Raw genomic sequence first — 19,412 nt, 5'->3', positions numbered from 1 at the left:
CTTATTTATCAATGATATTCCCTGGGGGAGTCTCTGAAAAGACTGCACATTCTGGGGACACTTACTACATTTGGATTTTATTTGATGGATTAATGGAATAATACAGCCAACCCGTGAATGACTAAATAAAGGAGTGAATGAAGGAATGAGTAGCTGCCTCCATTTTATGGATGAGGCAGCGTCTGGAAGGCACAGGGAGGTCGGGTGACTGGCAGAAAGCCACACCACACGCTGAGGTCGTAGCGAGCCCCATCAGATGCCAAGGTTATTTTCTTTCCTCACCATTTAACTATAAATCCTATTTTTTAAAAATGCTCATAAAATATCAGTGCTAAAGAGTAAAAAGGTAAAAAACAACACACAAAGGTTTTCTTCGGTGGATTTAATGTGTAAAACCCTTACATGAGTAAGGATTTGAGGGTGAATTTTCACATGGTACATCTACCAGACCTTTGGCTCTGTGAAAGGGATTAGTCAGTATCATGTCTAAGTAATACTCTGTGGGTTTGCATAAAATAATTTGTATGGGACCATTGAGTGTCTTCTTCTGCGTATTTTTCCTCTTCTCAGGCTTCTTTAGTGAAGAAGACAGGTATCTTCTCCGATGCCCGCTCTATGCTGATCAGCGAGGGAGAGGATGCTGGAGAGGAGCCTACACAGTGAGAGCTCTCTCATTGTTACACCTGTGCTCATACTTTATTGCAGCGTTCTCCACATTTACAGGGGAATAGCATTTCTGTTGAGAGGCTTTTACACTGGAACAGGTTATCAAAAGAACTTCAATGTGCATAAAATAGAGATGGGGGGGAAGTCTGCCTTTTCTGTGAAGCTCTGATTAAAATGGTCTTGAAAGAAAAAGCTATTCAAGTGACCCTCCCAGGGGTCCCCAACTGCTCTCCAGCGCGTCCTGTGCCAGTGATGGTGATGCCTTCTGTCCATCCCGGGCTCCTGCTCAGATATGCATGAATCCTTGCTTCTCCCGGCTTGCGCGTTCTCTCCCCCCTCCCTCTGGCTTCTCCTTTCTTACTCCTTCTCTCAGCTGCTTAACTACCGGCTCCCACTGGAACTTGCACAATCAAAAACAGCTCCAGCAGTCTCCCGGAGCTCATCACCTGGATCAGCCACTCTTGCCAGCGCCGGCCGGGGAGGAGTTAGGCGGCTGGGGGCAGGGTGGGTCCCCTTCTCCCGCCCCGCGGCAGCAGCAAGAGCATCTCCCTGGAGATCTGCAGCATCCCACTGTCCGGCCTGGGAGTCCTGGAGCGGTGATGTATACATTTCGGAGCAATGATGGGAAAAGAAAAGCCACGGCCGGTGGCAACTGAAAGTCGGGAGAGGTTGCTGCAGTAGCCGCCGCGCTGCAGAAGGTGCGAGTGAGGAATTGAGCCCAGCTCCATCCTCCATCCCGCTCGGCTTCTTTCACTGACTCCAGGAGGGAAAACGGGCGAACAGATGCCCTAACCAGGCGGGTGCTACCCTGGATCTATAACTGTGAACTCCTCCCGGTGGAAAATGGTAAACAAAGACATGAATGGGTTCCCAGTCAAGAAGTGCTCAGCCTTCCAATTTTTTAAGAAGCGGGTAAGGAGGACAGGTTATGTTTGTTTCTTTTGTTTTCCATGCTTCTCTTAAAAAATGCTTTTTGAATGCTCGCGGGTGGTAAGCCTGGGGTTCTGTTGTTCAGCCCTTCAGGAAAGCTTTGCTTCTGTAAGCGATGGTCATGGTGAAAGCTGCCCCTGCCTCCATTCAAGTCTGGCAGGGGCTGGGGCAGGGATAGGGAGGAAGGGGACCAGGACGAGTTGCTCTGAGGAGGGGGTTGGGCTGAGATGCCTTCCTTGCTGGGAACTGGGATTTCTCCATTCAAACCACCACAAAGATTACAAGGTAGTCTCAAAGACAACAAGGAGTCTCAAAGACAACCGGTGCACGCACGTACTGTGATGCCTAGTAATTTAGTCGGGGCTAATTTGAGTAGCTCCCTCTCTCTGCTCTCCTTGAAGGGTTCAACTTTTCCACACCTTTCTTTCACTCTATCTCAAGGGTTCCCTTATCATCTTCATTCCTGAGAAGCAGCCGCTTTGGGTCCCCGGATCATTTCAGCCAATAATGTGTGGTGTCTCTATCAGTGTGTATAAATAGCAAAGGACTGGAATGACCTTTCACAGAAATGATGGAATTCAACATCTTAAATGCTCTATTTCAAGTTGCCGCTATCTTGCCTCATGTATCAGCCTTTTGAAAAAAAGAAGGGGAGTGCAGTGGAGAGCAAGCGCAGGGTGGGGGGCAGGGGGTGTCTGTATTTGAATAATAATTCAGGGTTATGCTGCTTTATACATCCACTTAAATTTTATGTTCTTTTGTTCACAGAATTTACCATTTTACATAGGTTGTAGTTTTTCTTCTTTTGTGTGTGTGTAGTATTTCACAGTAAACTCAGTTCGATGTAATGGTCACATTGGTGGTCTATACTTCTGTAAATTTAGATGCAAGCGGAGGGTAAGAAATGAATGATTATTAGAGCACCCATGACTAACCCCCTTGGGGAGAGTGTTTCTTAAACAGGAAGCTTCCTCCAGCCTCAGCTGCCCCCATCCTGTTTAACACCCCAGGGCGAATCCAACAAAATGATGCTCTCCATTCATTCTCCCTTCCCTTCATTCATGTCCAGCCTGTGTCTGCCCTGTGAAATGCAGACCTGGAGTTAACTCACCAGCAGAACCTAATGAATTACACGCTGGGCTCCACTGTCTCCCTGGACCAAAAAGGCAAGCTGGGGAGCCAGAAGTCCTGCAGAGGCTCCCAAGAACCTTGACTAAGGTCGCCATCAGCAGTCAAGCAAAATCTCGAAAGTCCAAACTCCAAATGATATGCATCAAAACCAAATCAAAACCAACTCTCGGAGCTGGAGTACCAGGTGAGGTCCCTGTCTGCAGTGGAGTCTGCAAACTGCAAACTGATTGAAACAAGCCAGTGCGGCTCCACAGAGCTCCGAGGAACTCTAGGCCTCCCAGACAGGTTCTTTCCAGGGAACGAGCCCCTTGGTGGACATTAACATCCAAGAATAAATAAGTATTTGGTTAGTGAAAATTATGATGGCCCCTTTATTTAGTACCTAAACTCTACTCCCTTTTACTTACTTAATAAAATGTTGCTGTTGTTTTTGAGACACAGGTATTGTTATCTAGGCTAGGCTAGTCCCCAAATCCTGGGTTCAATTGATCCTCCCGCCTCAGCCCAAAGAGTAGCTGAGACTACAGACCGATGCCATGGTATCCAGCTTACTTAATTTATTTGGTGATGCTGGAGGTGTTTGATTTATTTATCTACTTACTTGTTTGCAATGCTGGGGGTCCAACCCAAGGCTTTGGGGATGGAACTGCTCTACCATGGAGCTGTATCCCCAGTCCTGGGGTTATTTTTAAAACTCAGTCAGGAATCTTTAATCAACAAAGTAGCTGTCACTTAGACTTTTTAAAGTTTCTCTTATTATTTTCTTTGCCATCCAAATGTACTACTAGAAATACTAATTTGCCATCTGGTTTCATTTTGCTTAAAAACATAACTTACCAATACACTTTAGTTAGTGCTTCACAGACCTTAAATTTTGCAAAGAAGCCTGGGAATGGATGTCTTATCTGAACACTTACAGAGAGAAGGAAGTTTGCACAGAGATAACTAGCAGGCAGCTTCACCTGCCTTTTGGTCTGGATCTATCCTTTGCTGGAGATGGAATCAGAACACCCCTTTGTCCCTCTGTTCCTGCTCCTTGTCCTCCTGGACAATTACGTAGAATATGACTTTTTGTCAAGTCATTGGAAGCCCCAGGGGTGAAGTCCTTGATTCCTGTCAACTTTTCTTAATTTCACATTTGGTTTATTCTGTATTCTAAATGTCCCTGGCAGTTTGTACAATGACTTTGCTGCTTGTGCTTTCTTTCTGGTTGGTTTTCAATTTTAATTTTACAACTAAAATGCAAATAAATATGCAAAGCACTAAAACAATACAGAGGTATACCCCACCTTTTCCCAAATCTTCCTCTCTTTCCCAGAGGTAACTGTTACATATTGATGTTGATACTTTCCAAACCTTTTCTGTGTGTTTCATATATACATTCATACACTATAAAGCCTTTGTTTTCAGCCAAGAATAATCTGTTTTCTTATGTTCTATAGTTGAAGTTCCACACATTTTTGCATATTTTATTTTTAACCTAGCTCAACAGTCTTACAACATGAACCTTTGTTTGGTGCCCACATTGAACCATGAATAGTTCTTGGTTTTTTAGGACTCACTAAAAAGACTGAGGTTTGGACCCAAATTTTGACTGCATAATGCTTAATGGATACTTCTCTACTTAAGACCTTCCAAAGGAAACCTAAGAATCTACAAAAAAGTAGTACAGATGATCTGCCCCGACCGTCCACCAGTCACGTTTACTAGCATTGACCGCACTTCAGGCACTAGAGGCTAACAGGTTTTCATTTCCCCTCATAGTAATCTTATGAATGAAAAGAAGTTATTAAATGCGCAAGTGTGGCTTTCAGAGATTAAACATTTGGCTCCAGGTCATGTATGTAAAAAGTATCAGAGCTAAAATTTAAATTTTGTTAGACCCAAAGCCAAGTCTGATATTCTTATTTTTTTTTTTTTTCCTCTTGTGGTACTAGGGATGAGCCCAGGGGCATTCTACCTCCAAGCTACACCCCCAGTTTTTATTTATTTAATTTTATTTTGTTTTGAAAAAGGGTCTTTTAGGTTGCTGAGTCTCCCTACATTGAGGCTGTCTTCAAACCTTTGAACCTCCATTCTCTCTCTCTCTCTCTCTCTCTCTCTCTCTCTCTCTCTCTCTCTCTCTCTCTCTCTCTCTCTCTGGTACTGGGAATGGAACCCAGGGGCATTCTACCTCTGAGCTACACCTCTAGCCCTATTTTTTTATTTGTTATTTTGAAACAGGGTCTTACTGAATTGCAAAAGACCTCACTAAGTAGCTGAGGCTGTCCACGAACACAGATCCACCTGTCTCAGCCTCCCAAATGCTGAGTTTACATGCCTGAGCCCCCACGCCTGGCTAAGTCTGCCACTCTTAACCTTTTAAGAATTAAAAGATTCTTTCAAACCAACCTCATCTCCCCTTTCTCTTCATTTTTCCACCGCAGATTTTTTTCCCCTGAAGTCAAATCTGTATGCTACTACCCAATGTGTAAGATCTATTAAGACACCAGGCATTCGTGGTTCACGCCTGTAATCCCGGTACTTGGGAGGCTGAGACAGGAGAATGGCAGGTTTTAGGCCAGCTTCAGAAATTTAGGAAGACCCTTTCAAAATAAAAATAGTTCTGGAAGCCGAGTGTGGTAGCGCACACCTGTAATCCCCGTGCTTGGGAGGCTGAGAGAGGAGGATTGCACAGGTTCAAAGCCAGCCTCAGCTACTTAGTGAGGCTCTCAGCAACTTCGTGAGACACCCTGTTTCCAAATAAAGTATAAAATAGGTCTGGAAGTATAGCCCGGAGGTAGAAAGCCCCTGGGTTCCACCCTCAATACCACCACCCAAAAAAAAAAAAAAAAAAAAAAGTTCTGGGGGTTTAACTCAGAGGTAGAATGTTCCTGGATTCAATCCCAGTACAAAAGAAACAAACATAATTACAATTAAAGCAGCGGGACCGTCCAGCTCTTGGTAGTGAGTGTGTCGAGAGGCAGCTCAGAGGACCCCAGTTCTAGGAAGATCCTCTGGACAGAAGCAGCCGATGCTACTTCCACAAAATCCACGGGGACTTCAGCGTTTCACCCTTGCGTTTTAAAAGCTGGACTAAATCAGCTTACTTTCATTCCTAAACTGAAGAATTCCTAAACTGAAGTAGATAAGAATCCTGTTCTCATTCTCTATGTATTAGTAGAAAATTAGCATTGCCCGTGTATGGGTTATTTTATTCTTTGACTCACCAAAGATTCATTTAAGATGAATGGGAAAATGTCCTCATCAGTTTTATTTTAACAATTCAAGAGCTTTAAAAGTTATCAATCCTGCTAAAGAGAATCCATTTTCATGGGTTTAAAGATTTGTTCATGGCTGAGATTCTTATATAATGACTCAGAAAACACAAACAGATGACATTGTCTTGAACTTGATAATCCTTTCTGGAAATATACCAGCTGTGTAAAAGAGACTTCAGCAGCTAGATTCCATTACCTTTGGTAATTTTTTTTTTTTTTTTTTTTTTTGGTGGTACTGGGGGTGGAATTCAGGGGCTTTCTACCTCCGGGCTATACTCCCAGACCTATTGTATATTTTATTTGGAAACAGGGTCTCACTAAGTTGCTGAGAGCCTCACTAAGTAGCTGAGGCTGGCTTCAAACCTGTGTGATCCTTCTCTCTCAGCCCCCCCAAGCTCGGGGATTACAAGCGTGCGCCACCACGCCCAGCTAACCTTTGGTAAAATTTCAAAGGCAATCCGGCCATATGGAAATTGAGATTTCAAATGGTCCTCTCATTGACTTCCCTGCTGTTGGGTTTTGTTTTGTTTTTTTCTGATTGGCTTTGTTTTGGGGGGTTTGGGGTACTGGGGGTTGAATTCACAGTCATTCTACCTCAGAGCTACAAACCCAGGCCTTTTTATTTTGAAACAAAGTTCTGTCTAGGTTGCTAAGGATTTCCCTGTTTCTGAAGCTGCCCTTGCACCTGCAGTCCTCCTGTCTCAGGTTGGGGTTACAGACAACCTTCTGTTTTAAAGATGAGCACGGTGGCACCCAGTTGTAATCTCAGCATGTGGGAGGCTGAGACAGGAGGATGGCGGTTCGCAGACAGCCTCAGCTACTTAGTGAGCCCCTTTGCAATTCAGTAAGACCCTGCTTCAAAATAAAGAATAAAAAATAGGGCTGGAGGTATAGCTCTAAGGTAGAATGCCCCTGGATTCTATCCCTGGTACCAAACAAACAAACAAACAAACAAACCAACAATAATAATAAGATGAGCAAGTCAGTGCCTAGAAAATGAATCGCTTCTTGGGACTGGAACGGGGTTAAGCCTGGCACCACATCTAAGGTCTTCACTTGCAGACCTGGAATGTTTCCTCTACAAACTAGTGTTGCATGGCCCACTCATTATTTTTCAACAAATGGAGTAGGGACAAAATACAGTATTTTGTCTTCATGGAGCCAACTGCACAGTGACTACCACAGTGGACAAAATGCTTCTGCCTTGCCCAGTGTCTTATGGATGTGTGCATTTAACAACTTCTATTGTTCTTTAATAGCAGCTGCTTTTATAATGACTATCACTTCTATGACACTGATCAGTGCTGGCCACTGTTCTAAGAGCTGTAGGAATGGTGCGCTTTTAAAGCCAGGTGTGGCGGCGCACGCTTGTAATCCCAGCATTCGGGAGGCTGAGACAGGAGGATCGCGGTTCGTGGACAGCCTCAGCTACTTAGTGAGGCCCTCTGCAACTCAGTGAGACCCTGTTTCAAAATAAAAAGAATACAAAACAGGGTAAGGGATGTAGCTCAGAGGTCCAATGCCCCTGGGTTCCACCCCCAGACCCGCAAAAAAAAAAAAAAAAAAAAAGAATGCTACGCTTTTAAGATCTAACATACAAAGAGCCAGAGGTGAGTAGTATTATTATCTCAGTTTCACAAATTAAGAAAGTGTGCCAGGGTTAAGGAGCGAACACTAAATTATTTCCGGGGTAGCGAGGATGGCAGGATTGGGACTTGGACCCAAGCTCTAGTTTCCAAGGTCCAAACCCTTTATCCCCACACTCCCTGTCTCCCATGACTTGAACCATCCAGGTTGTAGGTTAGAGAAACTACTAAGTAGCCCACAATTCCTCCTATCTCTAACTATAATGGAAACGAGGGAAGGGTCTCAGCCCAGTGGGGGAATTTGCTCAGGCAGAGCAGAAAAAGTAAAATTCAGCACCCCTCCCAAGCAGTCCTTCTTTACTACTGTTCCATAAACAGAAACCTTTTACATTTTATTTCCTTTTGCTCTTCTATTATGTCTACATAAAGAAACTACATTGGAATAGCAAAGGTCCCTTTCTTATGGGAAACCCCCAGGTATTCTCAAAAGGTTAACATTTATTGATCACTAACTAAGGGTCAGGCATTGTTCAAAGCAATCCGGTCATCCTCACACTTACTCCTTTAGGCCCATTTCTTTGCCAAGGAAACTGAGGTCAGAGAGGTTAAGCAATTAGTTGAAGGTCACAGATCTAAAAAGAGGTATAGAGGCTGAGACTGGAGGATGGCGCAGGTTCGAAGCCAGCCTCAGCTACTTAGTGAGGCTCTCAGCAACTAGTGAGACCCTGTTTCCAAACAAAGAATAAAATAGGTCTGGGACTTGTGACCGTGATCCAGAGAAGATTCCCCCACACCCCTGGCTACTGAATGAAGGTGTTTTCCAAGTGATTTCTAGGTGTGCTAGGAATACTTTACAACAAATCAGAAGTTTGTCTTCGATTTCTGCATCTATTTCATCATACTTCCTGGAACCGTGGTATCCCTTCCAGAACTGCAACTGTGTTTTCTTCAAAAGTAGCAAAGCCTGAGCTGTTCCCCAACCTTCCCTGGCAGGCGCCCACAACACCGCACACAGCCCACTTACAGGACGCTGTTTGTAGCTTCCACGGGCAGGAAGGTCCCTGAGAACAGAGTCCAGTTACCTAGTGCATCAAATCCCCCACTTGTCAAACCAGACTTGTTTGGAAGATGCATTAGGTGAATGAACCAGTCCTTGGGTTCAGTTGTCCTCTGAGTCATGTGCTTCTCCTCCTTTCTTTCAACAGGTTAGTGGCCTAAGAGGCTAACTCATTCTAATCCTATGCTTGGATATAGGTTAGCTATACATTAAGACAGAAAAGTAACTTTAATTCAGCCCAGAAACAAGTTGTCACCACCACTTAGCAGCTGGCAGGTATTTGGGGAAATCTGACCTCAGTTTGTTTGCTTACCCAGTGTCTAGGTCACCACTTCTGTAATGTAATGCATTTCCTTTCTGGCCAACAAGACAGACACGGTAGTGATTCATACGGTAGTGATTCATGAATCTCTTCTTGTTTTATATTCATATAAATCACTGATTTTAATATTATATGGTACCTGCATTATGTATTCTTTCACTAAGATGCTATCGTCTTTCCAATTATCAAGTTCTGTCTTTTCCTTTTATCTTTTCTTTTTCCTTTTGCTTGTCTTGTTTTCAGTTATTAATTAATTAATTTCTTTTTTACTGGGGATTGAACCCAGAGGCATTCTACCTGCAAACTATAGCTCCAGCTCTATTTATTGATTTGTTTGTTTGTTTAGTTTTGTGGGTTTTTTTTTTTAGTGGTACTGGGGGTGAAACCCAGAGGCTTTCTACCTCTAAGCTATACTCCCAGACCTATTTTATATTTTATTTGGAAACAGGGTCTCAGTAAGTTGTTGAGAGCCTCACTAAGTAGCTGAGGCTGGCTTTGAACCTGTGCGATCCTCCTGTCTCAGCCTCCCAAGCGCTGGGATTACAAGTGTGAGCCACCACGCCCAGCCTTTGTTTAGTTTTGAAATGGCATCTCACTGAGTTCCTGAGGACCTCATTAAGTTGATAAGACTGACCTTGAACCTGCTATCCTCTGGTCTCAACCTCCCAAATACTGAAATTACAGACATGTACCTCCATACCTAGTTTCTTTGGCTCACGTTCTCTTCTCTCTCTCTCTCTCTCTCTCTCTCTCTCTCTCTCTCTCTCTCTCTCTCTCTCTCTTCCCCTCAAACCCATGACCTTGAACATGCTAAGCACACACTCCACCTCTGAGCTATGCCCCAGCCTACTTTTCTTTGTGTTTCAGTGTGGTCTTCGGAAGGCCTGGAATATGAAGAAGAGGCTGAGCTCCAGGTGGCTTTTCCATACCAATCCCTTAGGCGTGGAGGGTAGGGCTGGAGCAGGGCTGAGCTCTGTGTCTGGGATTACTTGTGCTGGGAAACGAGCCTCTGGAATAGCAGAATACAGATGACCAGTGGTTTTCATAAAATAGATACTCTGTCTCCCTAGCAGCTCTGAAGAGAGTCTTGTGATAGGCTCTTTCTCTGCTACAGTCCTTGGGAAATAGCTTGAATGGGAAGTACAACAACAACAACAAAAAAGAACAACAACAAAAAAAAAAAAAAAGAAAAGAAAAAAGAAGAATATTAACAGGTCCTAATGCTGACAAAGAAGCCCCCTCCTAACTTTCAAGGGGGTGCTGTTTCTTCCAGGCTCCTGGCTTGCTTGTTAGCATATCTGATTATATCTTGGCCCCTTAGTAATGTGAGGATGAAGACTTTTATCCATTCAAAGAGGTTTAAGAAAGTTAAGTTCACAGAGTACTTTCCCCAAAGTGCTTTAGCTGAAAAAATCTGCAAGAACTTTTTAGAGACCTACCTACATTCTTACTGCTGGGAAAGAAACAGCTCTGGACTTTCGCCCCAGAGCATCCTTCTGTCCTTATTGGGCAGGTGCAGTGACCTACCTTGGTCCTTGGTCTAAGAGCAGGCTTACACAGCAAGTGGCCAGGCTTCTTTGGCAGATTGTGTGGGGCTGCTGGCGAGTTTATAGAAGATGATTTGTGGGAGAAGGAAGAGGAGGAGGAGGAGGAGAGGACTAGCAGATAGCAAGGCAACTTAGGTACCAGTTTGGCAGCCATCTGCGGCTGTGCGAGCACTTGAAGAAAGAATTACTATTATAGTTTGTTTACTCTCACACCTATTTCTTTGCAGCCTTCTGAAATGACTTCATAAGTATTTACAACAAGAGGAATGAAAATTGAAGATGTAAGTAAAGCAGTAGGAGAATCTTTCCCTTGGTAGTGCAAGCTGCCAAAATATTATTCTAATTGCTTTCCAGAGCCCGCTGTGACATTTTTCTGAGAAGAGTTCACGTAGTTACTTCTGCAGCATCAGGGTTACCTTGATCTCTTTTCTCCCTCGGTCAGGGCACTCGCCCCAAATGCCATTTGCTTTGAGAAGATGACTGGTCATGTGCTCTCCCCCACCCCCACCCCAAAAGATAAGTTCGTAGCAAGAAAAAGGGAAGTGAAATACCCCTAGACTCATGTCTCACAGGAAACAGAGAATTCATGTCCTAGCCCAGCAGCTGCACGGACACCTAGCAATCTTTTGAGTCTGTTCCACCGTGGTCGCCAGTACGGAAGACTTTGATAACAATAAGATGTTAGTTTCTAGAAATATCAAGATGAGAAAGATTCCCCAAATAGCTAAAACAGATTTATACAGAAATCCTTGTAGAACCAAAATTGAAAAATGTTAAGGAGGAAAAAAAATAAAAGTTAGGAGTATGAGAATTAGAAATAAATATGGATGTATTTTTAATGTTTGTTATTCACAAATATAATCTTTTTCATAGAATGATATTTCTGAAAGTCATTAATTTTCTCAGAACCCTGAGTGTCTCTGGATCAGCATATATTTGGGTTATAATATAGAAAAAATTTTGACAAATAAAACTATGAATATACAGTTTAAGGGTGGTCAAAAAGATCAGAGAAGCAGGATATGGTGGTGCACGCCTGTAATCCCAGTACTTGGGAGGCTAAGACAGGCAGATCATAGGTTTGAAGCCAGCTTTAGCAACTTTGTGAGACCCTGTTTCCAAATAAAATAAAACAGGACTGTGGGTATAGTTCAGAAGCGTAAAGACCCTGGGTTTAATCTCCAGAATGAACAAAAGAGAGAGGAGAAAGAAAGAAAGAAAGAAAGAAAGAAAGAAAGAAAGAAAGAAAGAAAGAGAAGAAAGAGAAGAAAAGAAAGAAAGGAAGAAAGAAAGAGGGAGAAAAGGGAGAGAAGATGAAGGAGAGGCTAAATGCCAAAATAGTGGAAAGACTGTAAAAATAAACACATGCAAAAAGCAGTCTCTCTGGAGTTTCACTTAGCTTCTTTGAGACCTAGAATACAAACTTCCTGAGTTTTAGGACCTTGTTGGGCTCATCTATAGCTCTGTCTGTGGGCCTAGTGCATAGCACTCAAGACAAATTTGATGAATTTCTGAACTTAATTGAGAAATTTGGGGGAGAGACACCACATGCAATTGTAATACCTTTTTTTTTTTTTGCAGTAGTGGGGGTGAAACCCAGGGGCACTCTACCTCCAAGCTATACTTCCAGCCCTATTTTTTATTCTTTATTTTGAAACAAGGTCTCACTAAGTTGCAGAGAGCCTAAGTAGCTGAGGCTCTCAACAAGCCCATGATCCTCCTGCTTCAGCCTCCCAAGTACTGGGATTACAAAGTGCACCACTATGCCTGGCATAATGGTAATATCTTGACCTAGGTAAATATGGAGTATGGATGAAGAGAGAATTAAGAGATTTGTTAAATTCTTGAAATAAGAATTTTTTTATGGTACTGGGGATGGAACCCAGAGCCTTTCTACCTCCAGGCTATACTCCCAGACTGGCTTTGAACCTGCGTAATCCTCCTGTTTCAGCCTCCCAAGTACTGGGATTACAATTAGAAGGGTGTGCCACCATGCCTAACTTTCGAGGTAAGAATTTTTTGTTTGTTTCTTTTTGTTTTTGGTACTAGGGATGGAACCCAGGGGCATTGTACCTCCGAGCTATACTCACACCCTATTTTTTATTCTTTATTTTGAAACAGGGTCTCACTGAGTTGCAAAGGGCCTCACTAAATAGTAGCTGAGGCTGTCCTCAAACCTCGATCCTCCTGTCTCAGCCTTTCAAATGCTGGGATTACAAGCATATGCCACCAAGCCCCACTTTGAAGTAAGATTTTAAGAATTTAAAGACTGTAGAGTGATTTTTTATTGCTTCAAGCAGTGCTGTTTGGCATTCCAACCAATAAAAGCAGAGCAGGAATAAGAAGCTATTACCTTACTGAGTTAATATACTCAAAAGCAGGTGGTGAGCCGGGCATGATGGTGCAGGCCTGAGATCCTAGTACTTGGGAGGCTGAGAAGGAGGATCCATGGAGGCTCAAGGTCAGCCCCAGCAATTTATCAAGGATCTGTTTCAAAATAAAAAGTAAAAAGGACTGTACGTGTAGCTTCGAGATAGACTGCCTGCCCCTAGGTTTAATTCCCAAGCTACACCCTAGGTTTAAAACACATGCAAAAAACAGGTAATGAAATGGTTAGACTTGGTAGAAACTAGATTTGCGCACTGAACAGTAAACTGAGTTCTTATTTTGATGATTAGTTTTAAACTTTATCACATTGAATGTAAATTGTTAGTATTCAGGTGCTTGTATGTGCTAAGTATGTACTCTAACCACTGAGCTCCATCCCAGCAATATTTTTTGTGATTTCCTTGAGACTTTCCTTGAAAGTTGAAGGCCTTAATTTATGGATATTCATTTGTTTTACGTAAATTTTTACTATGGTTAATAAGGGAATATTAATGATTTGCTGAAAAATGTTTAGTGGAATTATGAAGTTTATGAAGAGATTATGAAAAACATCTAGGAAACTTAATTTATGAGGATTAAAAGTTGCAGAATTTCTAATCCATTTGGATGAGAAGTGAGAAATGCTTATAGAAAATGTCTTTAATTTTCAGGGAGATCAAGGCTCTGTTAGTTTATCAATGCTACTGTTATTTTATTATTATTATTATTTTTTATTTTATTTTATTTTTTGGTGGTACTGGGGGTAGAACCCTGAGGCTTTCTACCTCCGGGCTATACTCCCAGACCTTTTTTTTTTTTATAGTTTATTTGGAAACAGGGTCTCACTAAGTTGCTGAAAGCCTCACTAAGTAGCTGAGGCTGGCTTCGAACCATGTGATCCTCCTGTCTCAGCCTCCCAAGCGCAGGGATTACAAGCGTGCGCCACCATGCCCCGCTATGCTATTGTTAAAGTACCACAAACTGGGTGGCTTAAACAACAACATTTATAGCATCATAGTTTAAAAGTCTGGAAGACTTCTTTTTCTTATAGTACTTGGGATTGAACCCAGGGGCATTCTACCTCCAAGCTACACCCTAGGCCTATTTTTTATTCTTTATTTTGAAACAGGGTCTCGCTGAGTTGCCAAGGGCTTAAGTAGCTGAGATTGGCACAAACCTGCAATCCTCCTGTCTCGGCCTCCCAAGTACTGGAATTACAAGCTTGTGCCACCATGCCTGGCTGGAGGCTGGGAATCTGAGCTGAAAGTGCCGACAGGGCTGGTCTCTTCTGAGGGCTGTGAGAGAAGGATCTGTCCCAAGCTTCTATCCCCAATTTGCTGATGGCTACCTCCCTCTGACTATCTCTGTCCAAATTTCCTCTTCTTATAAGGACAATGTTATTGGATTAAAGCCCACCTTAATGACCTCATCTTAACTTGATTTCTTCTGTGAAAATCCTGTCTCCAAGTAAGGTCACTATATATTTTGGACCTCCAGTGTCCACCAAAGGCCCTGAGTTGAAGGCTTGGTCCCCAGCCGGTAGCGTTCTTGGGAAGTGGTGAAACCTTTAGAAGGGACCTACAGGAAGGGAGTTAAGGCATTGGGGCTGTCTTTTTTGGGGGGATACTAGGACCCAGCTTCTTCCTTTCTCTCTTTCTGCTTCCTGGCTGCCATAAACCGAGGAGGTTTCTTACCACCTTCTTCACCACAATAGGCAGTCTCATCACAGGCTCATGGACTGAGACCTCTAAAACCGAGAGCCAAAATTAACCTCTCCTCCTTCTAAGCTGATTATGACAGGTATTTTATCCCAGTAACCAAAGGCCAACCAACACAGCCAAATTCTGAAAAACTGGTGTTAGAACTTCAATATGTGAACTAGCCAACACAACTGAACCCGTAACAGAGGTATTCCCCTTACTGACCAACTGAGCCCTGTTTATACCGGAAATGATGGAGCATTGCCAATAAGGTGGACCCAATGGTGGAATTTTTTACCTTGTTAGGTTCTGGGAAGCATCAAATATTGCTAATATATATATATATATATATATATATATATATATATATATATATGGAGAGAGAGAGAGAGAGAGAGAGAGAGAGCATAGAGTGGAACAGTAAGGCTCCACCCCTCCAACAAAACAATGTTGTTACCAAAAAAATGGTAAAGATGTAGAAATGAGGAGTGGTAATTGCAGGTGGGCAGGGAGGAGGGGTGCTACTAAATGTTATAAAATCTTTTTTTTTTTTTTTTTTTTTGCGGTTCTGGGGATAGAACCCAGGGGCATTTGACCTCCAAGCTACACCCCCTACCCAATTTTTTATTATTTATTTTGAAACAGGGTCTCACTGAGTTACAGAGGGCCTCACTAAGTAGCAAGGCTGTCCGCGAACCGCGATCCTCCGGTCTCAGCCTCCCGAATGCTGGGATTACAAGCGTGCGCCACCACGCCCGGCTACCACCACGCCCCCGGCTAAATGTTTTAAAATCTAACGTAGCACTTAAAAGCTTGCAATTGGTAAATGATTTTCTCCAAAGAACATTACTGAAATCGCTTTCTCATTCAACCACTTGACCTCAAAGATTAAATGTTCCATAGTAATAACTACGACCTGGCACTCTTTGTACACAGGGCCTCAGTTATCAGCTCTGGCAAAGCAGCCACGTGTAACGTATTTGTCTCAATCAACTTTTACGTCAAAGGGCCCATGCCTTCTTTACCTTGTCACTAATAAAAAGGTGAAACCATTGCTAGTAATTAGGCCTCAGGCACAAAACTCACACGTTGCATCTGTCAGTTGGGAGTAACCTTTCAGAGTGAGCCTCAAATGCAGGGAATTTCAGTCTACAGTTTTTCATCTGCTCCCTTGGCAATTATCTCTTGTACCATATACTTTATTTTTTCCCCCAAAATCAGAGGAATAGAAATCCCTAATGTCTTCCTTCATAACATCTTTCAAACAGATTCAGTATTTATTTTAGAAGGAAGTTAAAATTTTTTTCCTCCCCCCCCTCCAACAGTCTCATCAAAATCAGCATGAATTGAGAGCATTTATTTATCAGGCATTAATGTAGAAAGGGAGATATGAAAAATTACAAATTTCCTTCACTCTCCCCTACCCTCCATTTCAGAAACTTGAATTATCCTTTTTTATATCTCTGTGTACAGTTGTTATGGTATCTCTAAATTTATAATTACACACTGGTGTAAGCTTCTTAATTAATATCCTCAACATTAATTAACATACTCAGTGTTAAATAATGTCCCTCTGGACTATGATCTTTGTGGGGACAGGAACTTTCTTGTTACGAATATACTCTCAGGGCCAGGTTCCTAGAAGATTTACAATAAATACTTGTAACAAAAAGATAAGAAATTATGAAATTCTGTCTATAGGGGAAAGAAGGGTACATCTAAAAACCCATGTAAAAGTAAAATGTTCTTTGCATTTTATTTTATTTGGTTTATCTTAAAATCTCATTATCTGAGAATATATTTTTATTCTAAATAGCCTGTCTCAATCCCTCTCTCTCTCTCTCCCTTGTATAACTAGGGATTGGAGTCAGGGGCATTCTACCTCTGAGCAACACCCTCAGCCCTATTTTATTTTTTATTTTGATACAGTGTCTCACTAAATTGCAAAGGGCCTCATTAAGTTGCTGAGGAGGCCTCAAACCTGGGATCCTCTTGTGTCAGCCTCCCAAGGACTGGGATTACAGGCATGTGCCATTATGTCCCTTTTGAAGACACTGTCTTTCTGTCACCTGCTGATCCCAGTGAAGAATCGCATAATAAATTGCTCTCAAAATATAGCAGCAGGCTCATGATCTTTTTGAAGGAAATCACGTTTAGCATAACTTAATCCCTCGGGTTTGCCTTAGTTACCTTGGTTCCTCGCCAGGACGCTCACAGCTAGAATTAAAGGTAAATTTCAGTGAACAAGTTAGACTAATCTTTAAAAATAACTTCCCCCCTGCCAAGTTTGATTTTAATCTTGTATTTTTATTTTAACTCTCCTGTTAGACGTAGCTCATAGTAAAGTGCCTCAGATATTTTTGAAAGTAGAGGAGAAAAGCATGTAATAGAAATAAAAAAGCAAAAAGAGGCTAGTTCTAAATATTAAAAGTAGCTCATCACTGTGCATTCTCATGATAAAACCAGCACTCTCAAAGAAAATGTAGTCCCAAAATGTGAAGACCTTGTCTCCTAGGCTTTCCTCTTAAAAATGCCTGCATCAGACCAGAAGGAATTGACCACTGGATCAGAGCTAACCCTTGAGATGTAACTTTTTCATCTCAGAATCATAGTGTAAGTAATTTGGACAAAAAAGAAAAAAAGCCCTCTAAGAATGTTTTCTGCATGTCTCACCAAAATACAATGTAACTTTCCAAATTCTACCCAACCATATTAAATTATATGGTCTTTCTCAATAGCAGACTATACATCTTCAGAATACCCAAATACTTACATCTAAAATATAATGAAATTATACTACCAATTTTGTGTGTGTGTGTGTGTGTGTTTGTGTGTGTGTGTGTGTGTGTGTGTGTGTGGTGCCGGGGTGGAACCCAGGGGCATTCTACCTCTGAGCTCTACCCCCAGTCCAATTTTTAAAATTCTTTATTTTGAAACAGGGTCTCACTAAGTTGCAGAGTGCCTCACTAAGTAGTTGAGGCTGGCTGCGAACCCAGATCCTCCTCTGCTTCAGCCTCCCAAGTACTAGGATTACAAGTGTGCACCACCACACCCAGCTAAGATGCTACCTAATTTAATAAAGTTAAAAATGAATACAAAGTTTTGTATTGCCAAGATTTGAAATCCATTTGAAATTCAAAATCATAATCCATGTGACTCATCAATCCTCTGAAAGAATCTTTAAAACCTTTCATTGCTCCCGTTCATTAAAATAGTTCTCATTAAAGGCTGGAAAACTTTAAGTGGAAGGCATTTCATTTCTCTATTTTCTTTAAGTCTCATTTTGTGTTTCCTTCCTTCCTTCCTTCCTTCCTTCCTGTACTGGGTTCCTAGGAACCCAGAAACAGTCCATCCCCAAGCTCTACTACCAGCCCTTTTTAGTTTTTCTTTTGAGACAGGGTCTCCCTAAATTGCTGAGGCTGACCACGAACTTGCGGCCCTCCAGTCTCGGCCTCCCTAGTACTGGGTTACAGGCGTGGGCCTGGCTCATTTTGTGTTTCTTTCTCCTCCTCCTTCCGGTAGGCTTTTAGTTTCCCTTCAGGCTTTTTCTGCTCAGTTCTACTACCAAGGCCAGCATCTCAGCATCATCATTCGCTGCCTAGCCTCTCACCATTCTCTCTTTTCCCTCTCACCTGCCTTCTCCATCTTGCTCACTCCCCCATCCATCTCCAGCCTCTCACATCCCTCGGCTCAACACATGACTTCATTCATTTCTGTGCTTTTTATTTGTTTGTTAGATTGGAGGAAGCAAACCTCGGTGCCCTCTACCTCTGAGCTACCCTCCTAGCCTGTTTGTTTATTTTCAAACAGGATCTCGCTGAATTACTACGTGCTACTGGCCTCAAACCTGCATATTCCTGTGCCTTAAATATAACCCACAAAAATAAATGAGCAATAAATAAGCAAATAAAATCCATGTATCTTGTGTTACAAGTTTTATCAATCCTTAGACTGCCAGGATGCCTTTTCCCAGTCGTCTGGGTAATATTTCCACCGAAATGTGTTGAAGAGAACTTAATCATTGTCAAACCTGATTCTGGTTTTCTTTCTTATCTAATTTTGTTTCTTCCTCAATGTTCCCCATTCAGTGCTTCAAACTCCCACCTACTAATTGGTTAAGGCCAGAAATGTAGAAATAATTCCTCTTTCCTTTTCTTCCAACAAAATGGAATTCATCAACACGTTCTGTTAAATTTACCTAAAAAATAATACTTTTAAAATTCCTTTCTTAGCCGGGTGTGGTGGTGCACGCTTATAATCCCTGAGTTTGGGAGGCTGAGACAGGAGAATAGGAGGATTGCACAGGTTCGAAGTCAGCCTCAGCTACTTAGTGAGGCTCTCAGCAACTTAGTGAGACCCTGTATCCAAATAAAATATAAAAATAGGTCTGGGAGTATAGCCCGGAGGTAGAAAGCCTCTGGGTTTCACCCCCAGTACCACACACACAAAAAAATTCCTTTCTGTTTATGTGTAGGGACTACCCTGCACATAAAAATTAAACCAAGGATACTATTTTTGAGCTACACCCCCCAAGCCCTTTTTTAAATTTTAAAACAGGGTCCTGCTAAATTGCCCAGGCTGGCCTTGAACTTGTGATCTTCCTGCCTCAGTGTGCCTGAGTAGCTGGGATTACAGGCGAGGGAGTCTTGTGTTGCTTGGCCTCTCTGATAGTCTCTCTCCCTCTCTCTCTCTGATAGTCCCTCTTTCCCTCCCTCTCTCTTGTAGTACTGGGGATGGAACCCAGGGGCATTCTACCTCTAAGCTATACCCCCAGTCCTTTTTTTTTTTTCTTCTTTATTTTGAAACAGAGTTTCCCCAAGTTGCAAAGGGCCTCACTAAGTAGCTG

The 19,412-nt window shown here is 42.4% G+C and overlaps 1 protein-coding gene across 1 annotated transcript in view; it reads left to right on the top strand.

Annotated features, from left to right (window-relative positions):
• Positions 1-1,509: 1,509 nt before the first annotated feature.
• SGK1 (serum/glucocorticoid regulated kinase 1) overlaps positions 1,510-19,412 on the top strand; it is a gene marked incomplete at its 5' end in the record, with an annotated part of 132,769 nt that continues 114,866 nt past the window's right edge. Inside the window, one exon of the mRNA XM_080700290.1 lies at positions 1,510-1,578. Within this exon, the coding sequence (XP_080556416.1) occupies positions 1,510-1,578 (69 nt within the window). The remainder of the gene's footprint in view (positions 1,579-19,412) is intronic.

Source organism: Muscardinus avellanarius, assembly GCF_963383645.1.
Source record: "Muscardinus avellanarius genome assembly, chromosome: 8".
Lineage (NCBI taxonomy): Eukaryota > Metazoa > Chordata > Mammalia > Rodentia > Gliridae > Muscardinus > Muscardinus avellanarius.
This window is presented reverse-complemented; position numbering and strand designations above follow the sequence as displayed.